At 48.2% G+C, this 17,513-nt stretch overlaps 2 protein-coding genes and 1 long non-coding RNA gene across 3 annotated transcripts; 1 reads left to right on the plus strand and 2 right to left on the minus strand.

Moving 5' to 3' along the window:
- Window positions 1-8,158: 8,158 nt before the first annotated feature.
- On the plus strand, window positions 8,159-12,576 carry LOC109750972 (probable protein phosphatase 2C 72). Its single transcript, XM_020309891.4, has 5 exons — window positions 8,159-8,611; window positions 8,765-9,191; window positions 9,699-10,066; window positions 10,587-10,823; window positions 11,888-12,576. The coding sequence occupies exons 2-5, from the start codon at window positions 8,867-8,869 to the stop codon at window positions 12,134-12,136; spliced, it is 1,179 nt and encodes a 392-aa protein (XP_020165480.1). The 5' UTR covers window positions 8,159-8,611; window positions 8,765-8,866; the 3' UTR covers window positions 12,137-12,576.
- Window positions 12,577-12,592: 16 nt separating this feature from the next.
- On the minus strand, window positions 12,593-15,323 carry LOC109750971 (putative magnesium transporter MRS2-G). The gene is made up of 4 exons (XM_020309890.4): window positions 14,776-15,323; window positions 14,218-14,663; window positions 13,483-13,767; window positions 12,593-13,160 (listed from the first exon to the last, which is right to left on the minus strand). The coding sequence occupies exons 1-4, from the start codon at window positions 15,155-15,157 to the stop codon at window positions 12,876-12,878; spliced, it is 1,398 nt and encodes a 465-aa protein (XP_020165479.1). The 5' UTR covers window positions 15,158-15,323; the 3' UTR covers window positions 12,593-12,875.
- Window positions 15,324-16,338: 1,015 nt separating this feature from the next.
- On the minus strand, window positions 16,339-17,205 carry LOC120968027 (uncharacterized). The gene is made up of 2 exons (XR_005761997.2): window positions 16,969-17,205; window positions 16,339-16,877 (listed from the first exon to the last, which is right to left on the minus strand). It is a non-coding gene; the product is annotated as an uncharacterized lncRNA (long non-coding RNA).
- Between the last annotated feature and the right edge of the window lie 308 nt (window positions 17,206-17,513).

Consider the following 17,513-nt stretch of genomic DNA (forward strand, 5'->3'; position numbering starts at 1 on the left):
AGGTTTTGAGGTAAGCGACACAAAAGGAGAAAATCCCAATATAGACAGTAGCCCCTGAGACACTGTCCGGTGTTCAGAAAGAAAAGCCAGACAGAGGATCAATCCTTTTATGGCAGGAAACTAACTAAATTTGTCTGGCATAAATATGCAGGCGTCGCTGCTAGCCGCGGCCTCACGTGCTGCCGAAGTCTCCGATCTAAAGCGGAGGCTAGAGCACGCCGAGGAGGAGCTCGGCCACGTGAGGAGGCAGCTCCAGGAGAATCAAGGTATGTGATAACCCGGGAAATATTCGAGTAAAATATATATTGACCAAAGTGTCATGATATGTATAGGAGCGACGACCGAGGTCGAGGCCCTGGGCGAAGCTGAGGGGAATGCTGTCAAGGAGCAGGCTGCCCGTAAGAAGCTCAAGGCCCGGGTCAACGAGGTCCAACAAGAGCTCCACGACGCGGTGAAGAAGTGTGAGACTTTGGAGCATGACGCGTCGGCTAAAGAGGACGAACTCTCCAAGGCTCGGCAGAGCGCGGAGATGGCCCGGAACGAGGCTCAGGGCGCCCTCCAAGAGATCCAGGAGGCGAGGAAGATTGCGGCGGGTAAGGCATTCAGTATGCAAAGCAAATATGCGAAAAGGAATTATCTTTTGCTAACCGGATTCGGAGTTCTCCAGGGGCTTTTGCTGATCTGCCGCGAAGTGTGTCCGACGCCGCGGAGTTCTTTCGAGCCGAGGAAGGGAGCTCCACGGAGAAGCTATTCTGGTCGTAGTATTTTGTGCCAGAGCACCCCGTGCCCTTCACCGATCAGCTGAAACAGCTGGTGGAGCTGCATAGGGTGGCCGAACTAGCCATGAAGGATTTGATAATCTGGCTATGGCCAGCCGAAGCTATGCCCGGCAGCTACTTCGGACTCGTGAGGCGGATGGTGAACGCCTGTCCTTGGCTGGATATCGTCAAGCGATCGGCCTGTATTGAAGGTGCTCGTATGGCCTTCGCTCGTTGCAAGATGTGGTGGGCGAAGATGAACCCTGTCGAGCTGGCCAGGGGGCCGCCAGAGGGCAAGGAGCACTGCACACCCGAGCGTTATTTTGCGGATGTCCTAGAAGGGTCTCGCATTGTGGCAACGCAGTGTGGGCAGGACATTATTTCCGAACGAATACATTCGTGTTGTCTTTGCCTTGTATGATGAAACAAAGTCAGCTTGTAATATAATTTTTATTATGTTTTAATTTTTTCCTCCTGTGCGGCCGTGTTGTATGGAATCTGAGAGTTGGCCAGTCGTCGGCTTCTGCCCCCACGTAGGTAGTACGGGGGTGTTCGGGATGGAATCTAAACAATCTTGATCCAATTGTATGGTCCTTGAAGGAGTTGTTTAGCGCAACGAACCAGGCAATCAGACTATGCGGCTTAAACGCCCTCACTTAGCCATAGGAGTTTTACAATAAAACATAGGCGCAGCCCCTAGTTTTCAAACCAGAGTGCTATGAGCGTCTGATCGGGAAGTACCAATCCTTCGCGTAATGCGGGAGAAATCTCCAACGATTTGTAACCTCCGAACAGCTGACCGGCTCTCGCCACATCATGACAGTCAGTTTTCGGCTTTCTCTACTGAGGTGCTCCTTTGGCTAGACTAGGGCACAATCATAGTAGTTCTCCCTTTACTACCTTAGCCGATATAGCGGAACGTAAGGTAGCAAGCACAGGAACCGGGCAACCCAATTATTGACCAAAGACATGATTCCGAGCCAATGCATATAATGCTAAATTCGGGGTGCCGAACTATACTACAAAGAGTGTTCGGACTTTGTTGCCGTATTGTGGGGCGCCTTGGAGCCCCTGGCAGATATGAAACGTACCAAAGTGTACGGGTGCTAGAAGATAAGTTATTAAAACAGAAAGAAAGCAGAGGTAATATCTTTGGCCCTTAAACTTGAGCCACGAACTGTTTCCATTATAATTGGGTTAATGCGTCAAAGCGCATTGATACAAATGGTACGATAAGCAACCAGTTGTTTAACATGCCATGACCAAAGGCGAGCTGCGTATGGGTCCTGACAACAGGTAGAGTAGCCGTTAATCGGACCTCTAGAACTTCCCCTGTACGTCTGTGCTTCTTGCCATCCTGGTGTTTTTATCCTTTGACAGGACCAGTAGTCGGGTCGCCCAAGAAGGCCTATGCAAAATAAACCTGAAAAAGGGCAAAGGAAATAGTGACAATATATGTATGCCCGGGATTGGTCAAGTCGAACTGTGGATCACAAGCTAGTTATGCCTCCGTCGATGCCCATGGGATTCCTAATGCGTAACGATGCACGCGTGGTACGAATGCCACTACCTGATCGGGGCTGGGACGGAGGCCAAATTGCTAGTAGAGCTCTTGATGAGCCGCGCTGGCCTGGTGCAGCGTAGTCCGGACCCTCTTTACGATGTCCAGTGGCTCGGCAGCCGGATTACGGTTCTGCTTGAGAAGGCCGCTCTGTGCTTCTGCTGCGAGGGCGGCGGTGTGCTCCTCTGTACGGAGGGAGCGTTCCGTGTTTCCGTTGACCGTTATGATGCCGCGTGGACGGGGCATCTTAAGCTTAAGATAAGCATAGTGTGGCACCGCATTGAACCGAGCGAATGCCGTCCGTCCGAGCAGTGCGTGATAACCACTGCGGAATGGGACGATGTCGAAGATTAACTCCTCGCTTCGGAAGTTGTCGGGGGATCCAAAGACAACCTCTAGTGTGATTGAGCCCGTACAGCGGGCCTCTACACCTGGTATGACTCCTTTGAAGGTAGTCTTCGTTGGCTTGATCCTTGATGGATTAATGCTCATTTTGCGCACTGTGTCTTGATAGAGCAGATTGAGGCTGCTACCACCGTCCATGAGGACTCGCGTTAGGTGGAATCCATCAATGATTGGGTCCACGACTAGTGCGGCTGATCCACCATGCCGGATACTGGTCGGATGATCCCGACGATCAAAAGTGATCGGGCATGATGACCATGGGTTGAATTTTGGGGCGACTAGCTCTATCGCATAAACGTCCCTTAGTGCGCACTTGCGCTCCCTCTTGGGGATGTGTGTAGCATATATCATGTTCACCGTTTTGACTTGAGGGGGAAACTTCTTCTGTCCCCCTGTGTCGGTTGCCGGGGCTCCTCGTCGTCGTCCTCGCTTTGTGATCCCTTTTCCCTGGTCTCGGCGTTTAATTTGCCGGCCTGTTTAAAAACCCAACAGTCTCTGTTGGTATGATTGGCTGGTTTTTCTGGGGTGCCATGTATCTGGCACGGGCGATCGAGTATGCGGTCCAGGCTGGATGGTCCTTGATTGTTTCTCTTGTATGGTTTCTTCTGCTGGTTGGACTTGGAACCACTGAATCCGGCGTTGACTGTAGTGTCGTCGGTATTATCACCATTGCTTCGGCGTTTGTGCCTGTTATGTCGGAGCTTGCCGTTGTTGTTCTTAACCTCGGAGGGGCCTGCCTCGCTGGCTGTGTTTTTGCTGCGAGCCAACCAACTATCCTCACCCGCGCAAAAGCGGGTCATGGGTGCCGTGAGGGCTGCCATAGATTTTGGTTTTTCTTGGCCTAGGTGGCGAGCGAGCCATTCGTCGCGGATGCTGTGTTTAAAGGCTGCTAGGGCTTCGGCATCCGGACAGTCGATGATCTGGTTCTTTTTAGTTAGGAACCTAGTCCAGAACTTCCTGGCGGACTCCCCAGGCTGTTGAACTATGTGGCTTAAGTCATCGGCGTCTGGTGGCCGGACATATGTACCTTGGAAGTTATCGAGGAAGGCCTCTTCCAAGTCCTCCCAGCTGCCAATAGAATTTTCGGGTAGGCTGTTTAACCAGTGCCGAGCTGGTCCTTTAAGCTTTAGCGGGAGGTACTTGATAGCGTGGAGGTCATCTCCCCGGGCCATGTGGATGTGGAGGATAAAATCCTCGATCCATACCGCGGGATCGGTTGTTCCATCGTATGATTCAATATTGACGGGTTTGAACCCTTCGGGGAATTCATGGTCCATTACTTCATCATTGAAGCAAAGAGGGTGTGCGGCGCCTCTATATCGGGCCGCGTCGTGATGTAGCTCTGATGGAGTCCGTCTATGGTTGCCGGCTCGAGCGTGACTAGGTTTGTCACGTCCAAATAGGTAGTCGTCGTGGCATGTCGAGGCACGTCCTCGCGATCCGTAGATCGATCTTGTATGTCCTGCTCTACTGCCCAGGGTTTGCCGGAGGTCGTATGTATGACCCCGAACTGTTTTGTCTCTATTTTCCCGTGGCGGCGAGGCGGGCTGTTCGGCTTGAATTTCCACTCTATCCCGACCACGAGGTGGTTGATCCACCGCATTGTCCTGACCGCGTAGTGTTCAATCGGCCGTGTTACGCGAGGGAGGTATGGGCTCCAGCGCCTCTTCATCGAACTGAGGTAGCAACCTTCACTTTGGGTAACTCTTGGTTGTGCGTCTGAGGCCGTATTCTTCGACTGCCAGTCCATCTGTCGACGAGCAGATTTTGGTCAGCTTGAAGCTGCTGCTGTTTCTTTTTCAGGCTCCTTGCGGTGGCTATTAGCTGGCGCTTAAAGCGCTCCTGCTCCAGAGGCTCATCTGGCACGATGAAGTCATCGTTGCCGAGGCTTGCCTCCTCCTCGGAGGGAGGATGGTAACTACGATCCTCCGAGTCTTCTTCCATTGCCTGTTCGTCAGGGCTGACTTGCCCATCTTCCTGATGGTCTTGTTCGGCAGTTTGTTCATCGGGTTCTTCTGTGTCTTCGGCACCATCCGGAGTGTTATCGTCTCTTGTGCCGGTGTTGTTGTCCCAGCTGCGGCGGGATTTAGAGTGGCACCGCTGACGCCGGCGCTTTGGTTGTGTCTTGGGAGGGTCCTCCTTTGTGGGGTTTTCCTTGTCATCGTCACTATTATTTTTCGGCGTGTCTACCATGTAGACGTCGTATGAGGAAGTGGCCGTCCATCGTCCGGTGAACGGCGGGTTTTGGGCCTCCTCGTCTCCGGCATCGTCGTCCATACCGTCGATGTCTTCGGGGTCATAGTCGAGCGCGTCGGTTAAATCTTCGACAGTGGCTACGAAGTGGGTGGTGGGTGGGAAGCGAAATTCTCCTTCATCATCAGCCTCCAGTTCGAACCGGACATAATTCGGCTGTGAGTCCCCCGCCAAGGACAAATTTTTTAACGAGTTCAGCAGATCGCCCAAGGGTGAGTGCTGGAAGATGTCTGCGGCGCTGAACTCGAAAATCGACAAGCGATCAAGTTCGGCATCCGCGGACTCACGCGGTTTGGAACTTATACCCGGAGAAGAGTCCGGAGCTCCGGTGACGCGAGTATTGTGTGAGGTTAAGTCCATGTGCGGCTCCAGCGCCGGGGAGTCTGTGGCCTCCGTGGTGGGGTCAAGCCTCCGATCCTGGGATGCCGCGGTGTGCTCTGGATCTAAGGCCATAGGGGTCACAGGAGCTATCTCCTGGATGTGGTCTGACGACAGATTTAGGTCATGTTCGTCAAGGTGACCAGGAGCGGTCGCCGCGGTCTCGAATCCGGTGAAGATCAAATCTCCACGGATGTCCGCAACGTAATTCAAGCTCCCAAATCTGACTTGATGGCCAGGGGCGTAGCTATTGATCTGCTCCAGGTGGCCAAACGAGTTGGCCCGCAGTGCGAAGCCGCCGGACACAAAGATCTGTCCGGGGAGGAAGGTTTCTCCTTGGACAGCGTCATCGTTGACGATTGAAGGGGCCATCGAACCTTTTTGGGGACGGCACAGTGGAACTCTCACTGAAAGCACCAATGTCGGTGTCAAAACCGGCGGATCTCGGGTAGGGGGTCCCGAACTGTGCGTCTAAAAAGGTCGATGGCAACAGGAGACAGGGGACACGATGTTTACGCAGGTTTGGGCCCTCTTTATGGAGGTAATACCCTACTTCCTGCTTGATTGATCTTGATGGATATGAGTATTACAAGAGTTGATCTACCACGAGATCGTAATGGCTAAACCCTAGAAGTCTAGCCTGTATGACTATGGTCATGGGTCCCTCTTTCCGGACTAAGTCCTCCGGTTTATATAGACACCGGGGAGATCTAGGGTTACACAAGGTCGGTTACAAGGAAAGGAATCTACATATTTGGTCGTCAAGCTTGCCTTCCACGCTAAGGAGAGTCCTATCCAGACACGGGTGCAGTCTTCGGTCTTCATGTCTTCACAGCCCATCAGTCCGGCCCATGGCTAACAGGCCGGACGCCCGAGGACCCCTTAGTCCAGGACTCCCTCAACCTTTAGTTGGTCCGACCCATTTAATCTTTATATGTCACTTTTGGGCCCGTCCACGTGTCAACATATTATAGGTGCATCTCGCCCATTGGATGAGTGACACCTATGCCAACGCGGAGCTGACACGTGGTTCCGTCAGCCAATGAGAATTTTACACGTGGAAAATCGGCATTGGTCGTGGCTGTTAGCGGGTTATCGGATCCAAAACTGGACCCGACAGCTTAACGACGACCCGTTACGGTGGATGCCACGTGTCGGTCACTCTTGACGAAAGCACTTCCATGACGCGGCATTTATCGTCATGGAAGTGGACACTTCCGTGATGATAATTTTGGTAATGTCATGGAACACTTCTATGATAACTCAGGTATGACTATCTTGATTCTGTCATAAAATCGTCATGGATATACATGCATGACAAAAAAGGCGACCTACCGTGACAAACACGTATCATCACAGAAGTTTATTTTTTCGTACTGCGTTAAGAAAGCTACGGCAAAGTGAACTTCGTGATACGATTAGATGCTAAGCTTACGGTTGGGTCTGTCCATCACATCATTCTCCTAATGATGTGATCCCGTTATCAAATGACAACTCATCTCTATGATTAGGAAACCTTAACCATCTTTGATCAATGAGCTAGTCTAGTAGAGGTTCACTAGGGACATGGTGTTGTTTATGTATCCACTCATGTATTTAAGTTTCCGCTCAATACAATTTCTAGCATGAATAATAAACATTTATCATGAAGGGGAAATATGATAATAACCATTTTATTATTGCGCCTAGGGCATATTTCGAACAATCCACCCAACCGATATAGTCGACGTAGGTCATCGGCGATCCATACAGCCGATCTCAGTGAAGTAGGCAAGGTAATCTGGGTCATACCATGTGGGGGGAAAGTTGTTGGTCGAACTAGAGGTCGACATGGCTCTAAATGAGAAGTCGTTGATGATATCAGACTCAGTGGAGACATGAATCAATTGGCGTGACTAGCGTATTTCCTATATGAGATGTTGGTGATGAAGATGAAGTCGGCAGAGACGACGTTGATGGAGATGCATACCTCGTCGAAGCAGATGACGACGATGTCGATCAAGATGATGTTGATGTTGTAGTTCTGATTTGGCAATGCGAGATCCTCACAAACGGCACAATTATAAGGGTACTAGGCAAAGTACCTAACATCGGGATGATAGTTGCATGTTGATCTGTTCGGTAGTAGAATGTAACCTTGGTCGTGGGACAAACATATATAACATATATTTAATCCATGTTTGAGCCTTCATGAGGGGGTAACATCATACTCCTGCTCATGCAAGATTGTCTCAAGAGATATTACAATGGAGGAACACAATGTGGTTTCCGACGGGGTTGGACGCTAATTCGTCGAGTACATCGATGGACGACCGAGACGTGTGTCTGGTCAAATCTATTGTAAAGCTAGTCTAGAGCTTGAGAAGATGTCGAATGTGTCTCCCCTTTCATTGAGTACCTTTTATAACCCTTGTGTTATCCGCCTTGATCTTCTTGCACCGTATGACCTAACCTAGACTCTTCAGATTTGATAGGTGTATGACTTCATCTTCGAGAACCAGTGATGACACGTCCAGTGCCCAGGGCCCAACACTGCATGTATATATGCATATATAACTCAAAACACAGTATACACAACACATGATTACGGCAAAATCATTTTTTGAACAAGTGCCCACATGAATAGAGTATAGGTACCTGCGTTTGTAGAGGTGATCGTCAGTGTGTATTCGTGAACGTTTGATTTGTATCATGCTTCTTTTTATAGTTTATAAACAAAAAGCCTTTTTCTTCGTGTGTATGATAAGAAAGGCAGTCAGAGAAAACAGGGGAGAGATTAATGGAAGCATTCCACGAAATAGTCACCACCCCGGAATGAAATTAGGTCCTATCGCCTTTGCCATTGCCTTGCTGGCCCCGACCCCCCCCTCGCTCTCTCCTTGGGTTGCCTTGTTCGTCTTCTCTCTTGCTTGCTAGTCCTCTCTCTCTCTCTCTTTGCTGTGGAGCGGAGAAGATAGAGAGATTCCCTGATCTGCTCGTCGATCGGGCCTGCCTGCCTGCCTGCAAAATTTGGCACCGCGAGAAGGGAGACCGAAAAGGAGAGCGGAAAAGCGCATCTTATTTTAGTCTCTCCGCCTCAGCTTCGCGGTTGCTTCGTCTGGATCCCGTAGAGGAGCCCACCCGTTCCACCAAAACCCAATCTTCCGCTTGCTCGAGATCGATTGGTTTCCAGATCCAAGCCCGCCCCTCCCTCGTCGCGAGATCGCAGGAAATCTGGGCGCGCGGCTCGGCAGGAAGCTATCCATCCAAGAAAAAGGTGAGTTGTTCTTTTCTTGTTTGGTCCCTCGTCTTCAATGCGTGTAGAGTGTGGATGTTCTTGGCGATCTCTCCCCCTTCGATCGCGCAGCGTCTGCCGTGGATTGATCGGGCTCTTGATCTTGGTGTTTGTGTTGGTTGGCTTCGATGGCAGATTTGGCGAGGCGAAGGAAAGGGGAGAGGATATCGGGAGAGAAGGCGAATAGACATGGCTTTTGTGAGGCAGCGGGCGATGGGAAGGTGGCGGAGATGAGGGATGCTATTGTCTACGATGGATTACCTGAGATCTTGCTGGGGTCCGACGTCGTCGCCGGACGGGCGCCCTCGCAAGGGGGTGGATGCGGCCGGCCGGCAGGACGGGCTCCTGTGGTACAAGGACGCAGGGCAGCTCGTCGCCGGCGAGTTCTCGATGGCCGTGGTCCAGGCCAATAACCTGCTGGAGGACCACAGTCAGGTGGAATCCGGGTCGCTGAGCACCACGGATCCCGACCTGCAGGGCACCTTCGTCGGCGTCTATGATGGCCATGGTGGACCGGAGACGGCACGCTACATCAATGACCACATGTTCAACCATCTGAAGGGTAATACCTCAACCGTTGCTGCGGCTCTCCTGTTGTAGAACTTAAACTAGAAAGGATTTTCACCCGCAAAAAAAAACTAGAAAGGATTTTACATCAAATGTCAGTCCAGCTATGCTATACGATCCATAGGTGTATCGTTTCCCATTGCTAGACCTGCAAGTGTCTGCAATTGATGCTGATTGTTCTCAGCCATTTTTCCATGGAAGTAGATATTTATTGGATGCCTGCATTGCATGGGATATGGTTCTACTTGTAGTAATACAGAGAACAAACAAGCGCAATTTAAATGCTGTTTTGTTCAGAGCAATCACCTAGTTTATACTATATTCTATCCTTGGTTGATTTATTTTACTCCAAAAGTCCAAATATAATGGAAGCGCATTTATTGTTGACTGTAGAGTGAATAAATGATAGTGTCGTTTACTCACCTTCGCGTCATATTATGATATGTTTGAACTACATGGCAATCTCCATTAGTTCCCTCACATGATGAACTTCCTTTTTCAGGATATGCATCTGAGCAGAAATGCATGTCAGTGGAAGTAATTCGGAAGGCTTTCCGAGCGACCGAGGAGGGATTTCTCTCTCTAGTCAGTAATCAATGGTCGGTGAGGCCGCAATTAGCAGCGGTAGGCTCTTGCTGTCTAGTTGGTGTGATTTGTGCTGGAACTCTCTATGTTGCAAATGTTGGGGACTCCCGTGCTATTCTGGGGAGACTTGTCAAGGGAACTGGAGAGGTTGTGGCTATGCAACTCTCAGCAGAACATAATGCATCCTTCGAGGAGGTTAGGCGAGAGATGCAGGCAATGCATCCTGATGATCCCCACATTGTGATCCTGAAGCACAATGTTTGGCGTGTGAAGGGTATTATTCAGGTAAATGTCCGGAGTTCAAAAATTGCAACTGGCATGTGATCCATAGCTTGCTTTATACAGTCTTCAGACATTAGGCTTAACTTTTCATTATAACCATAACTGCGTTTAAATGCTGTGTCCCCATGCTTCTGTTAGAATTGTTGCTGCATGTTTTTACATTAGGAAAATTCTCAGTTATCAACTATACGTAGGTGTTCTTGTTGGCTATTTTTTTACCTGTGTATACAATCTGCAATAATGCAACGGTCTGAGTCTTGTAATTAGGTATTAGCCAAGACAAATACCATATTCAGCTGTTGAATGCATTTCCCTTGATGTCGATCCCGCAAATAAATTATTATGTACGCCTGTGTTTCTTAAAACAGATATGAGGTGTGCTACAATATGGCCATGTGCATTTCCTAGATGAATCACTTTAATCTGCTGTTGTCTCTTGCATAGCGTTACTGCTTAGTCCCTTCCCAAATGCCATGCAATTGCTTCTGCCGTGTATCTCACATGGTAGGATAATGTGTTGCAGATAACAAGGTCCATTGGAGATGTGTATCTGAAGAGACCAGAATTCAACAGAGAACCTTTGCATAGCAAGTTTCGGCTTCCAGAAACTTTCCGGAGACCGCTTCTTAGTTCTGAGCCAGCAATTACTGTACACCAAATACAGTTAACTGATCAGTTCATCATTTTTGCATCTGATGGACTCTGGGAGCATCTTAGTAACCAGAAAGCTGTTGAGCTAGTCCACAGTAGTCCTCGTAATGTATGTGTTCTTATCTTATGTTTAGTTTCTGTTACTGGGTTCTTTGAAAGCTAAGTGCTAGTTCATGCATTCTTTTTCCGAACAACAAAGTACGTATTTCTGCTTTTGTAGTAATTTCATCGTTCTTTGGTTGATGTTTCTGTTGAGGTAAGTGGACATATTTTCTTTCTTATAAGGAATTAAGGGAACACTAGATATGAACATCTTTAGAAGTCGTTCTAAGTTCTGTTAACATGTAACAGTTCTGCAAGTACATAATATAGACATATTATCATGCTACGGTATATTAGATTTTGTTCGCCTGCCACGATGGTTGCAACCGACTTAAATGGCACCAAGTTATTGATTTTGTAGCACCTCCGCAGTTGTTGGTGTTTTAGGTACTTAAATTTGTCTGTAGCAAAATGTTGTTAACAACAGTGGTTTAGTCCCTAGAATTTTGTGTTTCTCTGCCGGTCCTGGATTAGGTCATGTCTGCCTAATGTGGTATAGGTTATATTGTTGCTTATGTATGTCCCCTTTTCATGTCACTTCGCTGAATTAAAGGTTACATGCTTAAACTTCAGTCTGCAAATGCCTGGTTGGTCGCTTATTGAGGAGATATTTTGTAGAAGTTATTATCTTCAAAGCTCCTCCATTCTCGATGATGAATCGATTTGATAGATCAGATATTGTTATTCCAAATATTGATCCGATTCAGTATCATCAGAATGACAAAAGCTGACTTGTTTTTTTTTCGAGGGAACCATTTTTAGATCTCTTCAACATCTGCATTCTGCATTGAAGCATTGTGAATGAGCTACTTTACAACTGATTCATTTATATTAATCACACCTTTCCTGAACTATGGGGATTGTCACCTCACCAACTAACCAATGTAGACATGTTACTGAATCTCACTTCACATTTCAGTTTGCAAACAGACCATGTAGTAGGACCCAGCTTCATTATATCTGAACAATCTTGTTCTCATATTCTACTAGAGTCTTGTGTTCCTTCATTCATTTCGTAGAACATCATTGTTTTCTTATTTTGTTAATGTTATCGTAACTTGTATGTTTCAGGGGATTGCTCGAAAGCTAGTGAAGGCTGCAATGCAGGAAGCAGCAAAGAAGAGGGAGATGCGGTATTCAGATCTCAAGAAAATTGACCGTGGAGTGAGGCGCCACTTTCATGATGATATAACGGTCGTTGTGGTATTTTTCGATTCGAATGCCATAGCCATGGATGCCTGGAGCCGTCCCACAGTTTCTCTGCGAGGTGGCGGCGTTGCCCTCCCAGCAAATTCCCTTGCTCCATTCTCAGGTTCCTAGCCTTTCACTGGAGTCAAGAAGACACGAAGGCCAGAAAAGAAATGGAGAAGAAGACAAGAGCAGCAGCCACGGTCAAGTGTAGCGCGTTTCCTGTGCGTTCTCGCAAGAAAAAAAAAACCTTTTAGATTCAACCTGGTTACTAGTGTACTGATAGCGGCAAGGTATAAGATTAGATTATTCTTAGTGTACATTCTCCGGATCGTCTTGTGATAATAGTTCATCTCATCACCATTTCATTTTGTTTAGCCCCTCACAAAGTGCTGCATCTCAAGGCTGGCTAATCGTGGACATGTAGCAGGTTGCTTTCTTGATGCCTTAATCTGCTGAGCTCTGATCAACACGATGTACGACGTTATTCTGTTGACATGTCACATGTGAACTTGCACATATATTGAACGGTTCTTGTCACATCGTTTGGAAAGCAAGCATGATAAACCTAAGATTTTGCAGCATCGGTTTTCTGTTGCCAAGAACAGCCAAATCTGGTGCCAATCTATTAAAAAGCAGATGAACTGACGTACTTGTATAATTTATGGCAATGAAACATCACAGCATATTACTCACTCTGTTATCTACTACTACAAAACATGAACACACATAGAGTTTCTCCCTAACCCAACAGGCACACCTCTGCCCTTTGAGGGCTTGCTCCTTACTGGAGGCCAGAGAAGCAAAAGTATTTGCCACCTTCAGAATGATGAGCTCTCTCACCATCTTATGACTTGCCTTCACTGTGAGTTCAGGGACCAAGCAACTTTTTCCACCAGGCGTACCCTAACAAAATGACGGAGATCACAAAACAGCCTGACGATGTACCTCCGACAAATGGCCAAAAGAAGCTGCCATCTGTGATGTCATAAAAGTGGCATGGAATGTTCATCGCAAATGCCCCAGCTATGAAGGTATTGACGGCTATGCCGAAAGACGCAATGGTCAGTGTAAGCTGAAGTTGGATCAGTTCATTTCGCTGGTTGTCGAGTTGAATGTTGACGTAGTCTTCTGTGTCATCAATATACTCTCGGACCTGTTAAATTTCCAAAGGAGAAATCAATGCCCACATCAAGATGAGTAAGAAATAAGAACCCAAATAACTCAACCAAAATATGCTCCTGATAATGAAATAATTCAGCATATGATAATTTGCTGCCTCGAGTATCAACTGAGCCCTGTGTTTTGCAGAAACAAAAGACAATTTATCTGTGCAATTACACTCTCAGAAATGGAAAAACAACTAAATTGCACATGATTACTCAGCATCAAATACGTACAATATCAAGAATTAAGATAAGCCACAGTGTTAAATAGCTCAAGAAAACAGTAACAAGGCTTGTGTCGGAAGGACTAACCGATAAAATTCTGTTGCGAATTCCATCCAGCTGCATGAAGTAGGCCTCAAGCAACATCTCTAGGTCTTCCACATCGTTATCCAAATATATACTGGTAGCAATGCTCACACTGCGCCGAAAACTGGAGTTCAGCCTCGGCAAACTTGCTCCTGCGGGAACAATGCTATTGGAAGCAGCAGACGTCATTATAGCCTCAACCTGCTGATTCTGTGCTTGCTTCCTTGTAAGATAAAGATGTGCCATGTCTTCATTATCATCTAGAAGATGTTCTATCTCATCTCTGACCTAAGAAGAGCATCATGTGGGTTATCATCAAGGTTCTCAAAACTACAATAGAAGTTCCCAGTAGCAATACACTGTAAGCAATACGATTGAGAAGCTTAATGGCGAATAGAAGAAAACCAAAAATGGTCAACTGTCTATGGCCCCCCTCCCCCTTCTTTGTTCTAATATTTTCTAATGTAACAATTCAATCAGAATTTGAATTTAAAATGTTCATCTTCTAGTAATCTAAAGCAGCTAAATTGTAGCAATTGGTTCTTGGAAAATTTGCACCAAGATAGTTTTATAATAGTTATTCATCCACATGAAGAGGGCTATGTAAGAACGTACTCTTGATGCTCCATTATGAGCGAATAAAATCAACACTTTGTCGAAAAAATGTAAGACCGTACATCAATTGGCGACTCAACTAAATGATAAAGGTGAGAGGCAGCAGAGGTTCTCTAATGATACCTTCTGAACGCGGGCAAGCAAACGGGTAAGGTCACTCTTGAGGCTCCGCACACGCTCCAAGTTCTTAGTGCTGACATTCTTGGTGAGCTCATCGAGCACGGGAATAGCGCGCCTCTCAAGATCAGCCACGCTAGAGTCCAACGTGGAGCACACGGCCTCAAGCCCGACCTCCAGCACCTGGAACTCGAATGGCAACTCATGCTCTGCCCCGGTGGCCTCATTAAGACAGGGCACCTGATCCCCGGGCGAACCATCCTGCTTGGCCCCATTGCCATCACCGCTGTGTTCACCATTCCCACCCACCAGGCTCCTCAGAGGGAGATGCTGCCTCAATTGGTCCACGAAAGGGAGCACCTCCTGCATCAGAGGGTCCAATAGGAGGACCTCCTCCGCGGTAACGATAGCCCTGATGAATTCTAGGTTGATGACCATCGCCTTCTCTCTAGCTGCACAATCAAACATCGTATATGAGTATGTAACACTTGGGTTTGCTTGGTCTTTGCAAGAGCAAAATCGGCGTCCCTGATGGCGGTCGGTATCGATTTGGCGAGCGCTCACCGAGGATGCTTGAGGAGTGGGAGAAGACGGGGCCGAGGATGCGGAGGTCGCGCGGGGGCACGCCCGCGCGGCGGATGATGGAGGCCTTGTCGAGCTCCAGGATCTCAGAGGAGCCCCACCGGTCCAGCCGCATCCACAAGCGGGCGCCGGCCTTCTTCTTGCCGACCTTGGCGGCCACGGCGGCACCACCCCCGGGAGAGGGGGCAGGCGGAGACGTGGTGGTCTGCGGCGCGGGGGGCGGAGTGGTCGGGGAGGGGGGAGGCGGCGAGCTGGGCTTGGGCAGGGAAGGGAGGCGGCGCGCGGAGCGGGTGCGCTTGGTGGAGGACGAGGTGGAGGCGGCGGAGAAGAAGGGCAGCTTCCTGCCTCCGGATCGCCTCCCCATGGTGGCGGCGGCGGCGGCGGTGGGGGGCGGCGGCTTTGATCGAGGTCGTTGGGTGGCGTGGTGCGGCAGGGGAAGAGAGGGGCTGGCAGTTTGGGACGCGTGGTTCGCGTCCAATCAATCTCTGCTGCAGCTCCGGAGTGGGCTGGGCTGGAACCAGGAAGTGTGCGTTGGGAGTCGGGTCCGGCGCCAACCGTTAGTTTACCCGCCACGGAGCTGAGACGGGAGGCTCCCTGGTTCAGCCATTCACTGTTGCGTCATGATTCGTGCCTGATATAACCTTAAAATTATTGTGCCATTCTTTTTGTTGTTGGGTTCAGTAGGAGTTTTATTCCATAGTAAGAGCATCTCCAATAGAATGTCAAAAAAAAGAGCATCTCCAATAGGAAAAAAAAGATTATCATTCCTAGAAGGGGCATCTTTTGTCAAAGGTTTGTGATCTTATTGACCCGATCATGAATTATGGGATGAAGATTTGGTGAGACAGACATTGTGACCAATTGATGCTTAAAGGGTGCTCGCAATTCCACTTTTCATGCATGATATGCCAGATTTCATTGCTTGAGCTATACAAAAAATGACATGTTCATTGTTCCTTCGGCTTATTTAGAAGAATGGAACCAACAACATGGGAAAAATTGCAACATGCAAATGGGATGGGTAGAACCAATCTCAATCCTATTTGAGGGGAGATTTAGAAATTATTTTGTCCGGCAAAGGTATAAAAGATCATTTGGCGTACACTACGCTGGAACACTCCCATGTCGAGTTACACTTGCTAATAGATAAATGAACATTTTAGCCATCTACCTATAATGCTCGAATGGGCCAGAAGATACAAAACACGTATTGTTTTCGGTGTGAGAAGGCGAAAAAGTTTGGGGCAAGTTAGGTTTGTATGAAGTGATCAATACAGTTTGTGTGGCTGACCGTGCGGGAGAGGCGGTATTAGAATTCTTACTCTTTAAAGCATCTCCAACAGGCGCGTAACACGCGGCGCGCTAAAATAACTTTTACAATGCCGAAATAGCAACATTTTGCGCGCAGCAGAGCGCTGGCTCCAGCGGTCGCTGCAAAATATTACGCGCGCGAGCAGCTCCAGCAGGCGTGGTAAATATATAGCGCTCGCGCCCAGCACAAACAACATTTGACACTCAAAATAGAACCAAGAAGATCAAACACATAAAAAACAAATCAACAATAAATAGTTCAATTTATTACAACTCAAACAAATAGTTTATCTTCCAATACAACAAAGAGTTCAACAATACCACATCAAACATACAACATCACTAGTTTTGTTGGCCATTCCATGCCCGCCACTCCTCGATTAGATCATTTTGAAGATCATCATGCGTTTCGGCACGTCGAATGGCATGATAGGAGACAACAAATCGGGCCACCCTCGCAGCCCTCCGCCGCACTCTCACAGGACGTCCCAAGAGCTCATACTAAGAATAGTCTAAATCTTGCCCACGCTCATTCTCGATGCTCATCCTAAAACAACGCGAAAGTACGACTCGGAGTACGTGGGATTCTCCAGAAAATAGTACCTCATCAATCTGTTGTCGGCATCGATCATATCCCTCCAAGTTTACTAACAACCCATAACTGAACCACCATGCTTCGGCTTTTTATTGACATGCATAGCTAGGACCATTGCAAGGTCCTCCTCCTCTTGAATATCAAATTCTTCGTCGGAAGAATCATATGACGAACTCATCTACAATATTGAATTTAAACTAGTCTATATAAAACTACAAACAACATGCACCAAATTCAGCTACAAAATATGAAGTTGAAGTAATATATACCTTGCAAACATTTTGTCAAACACCTTGTGGGCGCCGAGCAGCAGTGGGCGCCCGGGTGCTGTTTGTTAGAGGAATGGCGCGCTCGAGGGGCGGCGACGATGAGAGAAGGTGGAGGAAGCGGCGGCGGTGCACGGGGATAGGCCTGGGAAGCACCGTCGGGTCGCCAAAGCAAATGGGGAGGTGCGGGCGGCGGCGCTAGCGCCTAGATCTGGCGGTTGGTGGAAGTTGCGTGTGAGTCGTCGTTGTCCAGCGCGTGGGAGCGGGCGCACGATGCCGTTTTGCTCCGCGAGCTGAACCAACTATACCGCGCGCATTTTTGCGCGTCCGCTGGAGCATCCGTTCCGGCTGCGCACACGCACAAAAGGCGATTTTTCCAGCACGATGCTAAAATCGCGCGCCTGTTAGATGCTCTTATGCAAGATTAGGAATTATCTAGAATGGGCATCTAGAAAGCACGTGAATTGACGCTATAGCAACTTGGTATTTATGGTGGGATAGATGTAAACTGGTTCATGAAGGAAAGTTTCAAGATGCAAACCAAACTT

The sequence above is a fragment of the Aegilops tauschii genome, chromosome 1 (genome assembly GCF_002575655.3).
Source record: "Aegilops tauschii subsp. strangulata cultivar AL8/78 chromosome 1, Aet v6.0, whole genome shotgun sequence".
Lineage (NCBI taxonomy): Eukaryota > Viridiplantae > Streptophyta > Magnoliopsida > Poales > Poaceae > Aegilops > Aegilops tauschii.

Coding starts and splice junctions, on each gene's coding strand:
- LOC109750971 (XM_020309890.4), bottom strand. CDS start 15,157: ATGGGGAGGCGATCCGGAGGCAGGAAGCTGCCCTTCTTCTCCGCCGCC. Junction 14,664..14,775: donor CCACTCCTCAAGCATCCTCG/GTGAGCGCTCGC, acceptor TTGATTGTGCAG/CTAGAGAGAAGGCGATGGTC. Junction 13,768..14,217: donor TGCTTGCCCGCGTTCAGAAG/GTATCATTAGAG, acceptor TGCTCTTCTTAG/GTCAGAGATGAGATAGAACA.
- LOC109750972 (XM_020309891.4), top strand. CDS start 8,867: ATGCTATTGTCTACGATGGATTACCTGAGATCTTGCTGGGGTCCGACG. Junction 10,067..10,586: donor GTGTGAAGGGTATTATTCAG/GTAAATGTCCGG, acceptor AATGTGTTGCAG/ATAACAAGGTCCATTGGAGA. Junction 10,824..11,887: donor TCCACAGTAGTCCTCGTAAT/GTATGTGTTCTT, acceptor TGTATGTTTCAG/GGGATTGCTCGAAAGCTAGT.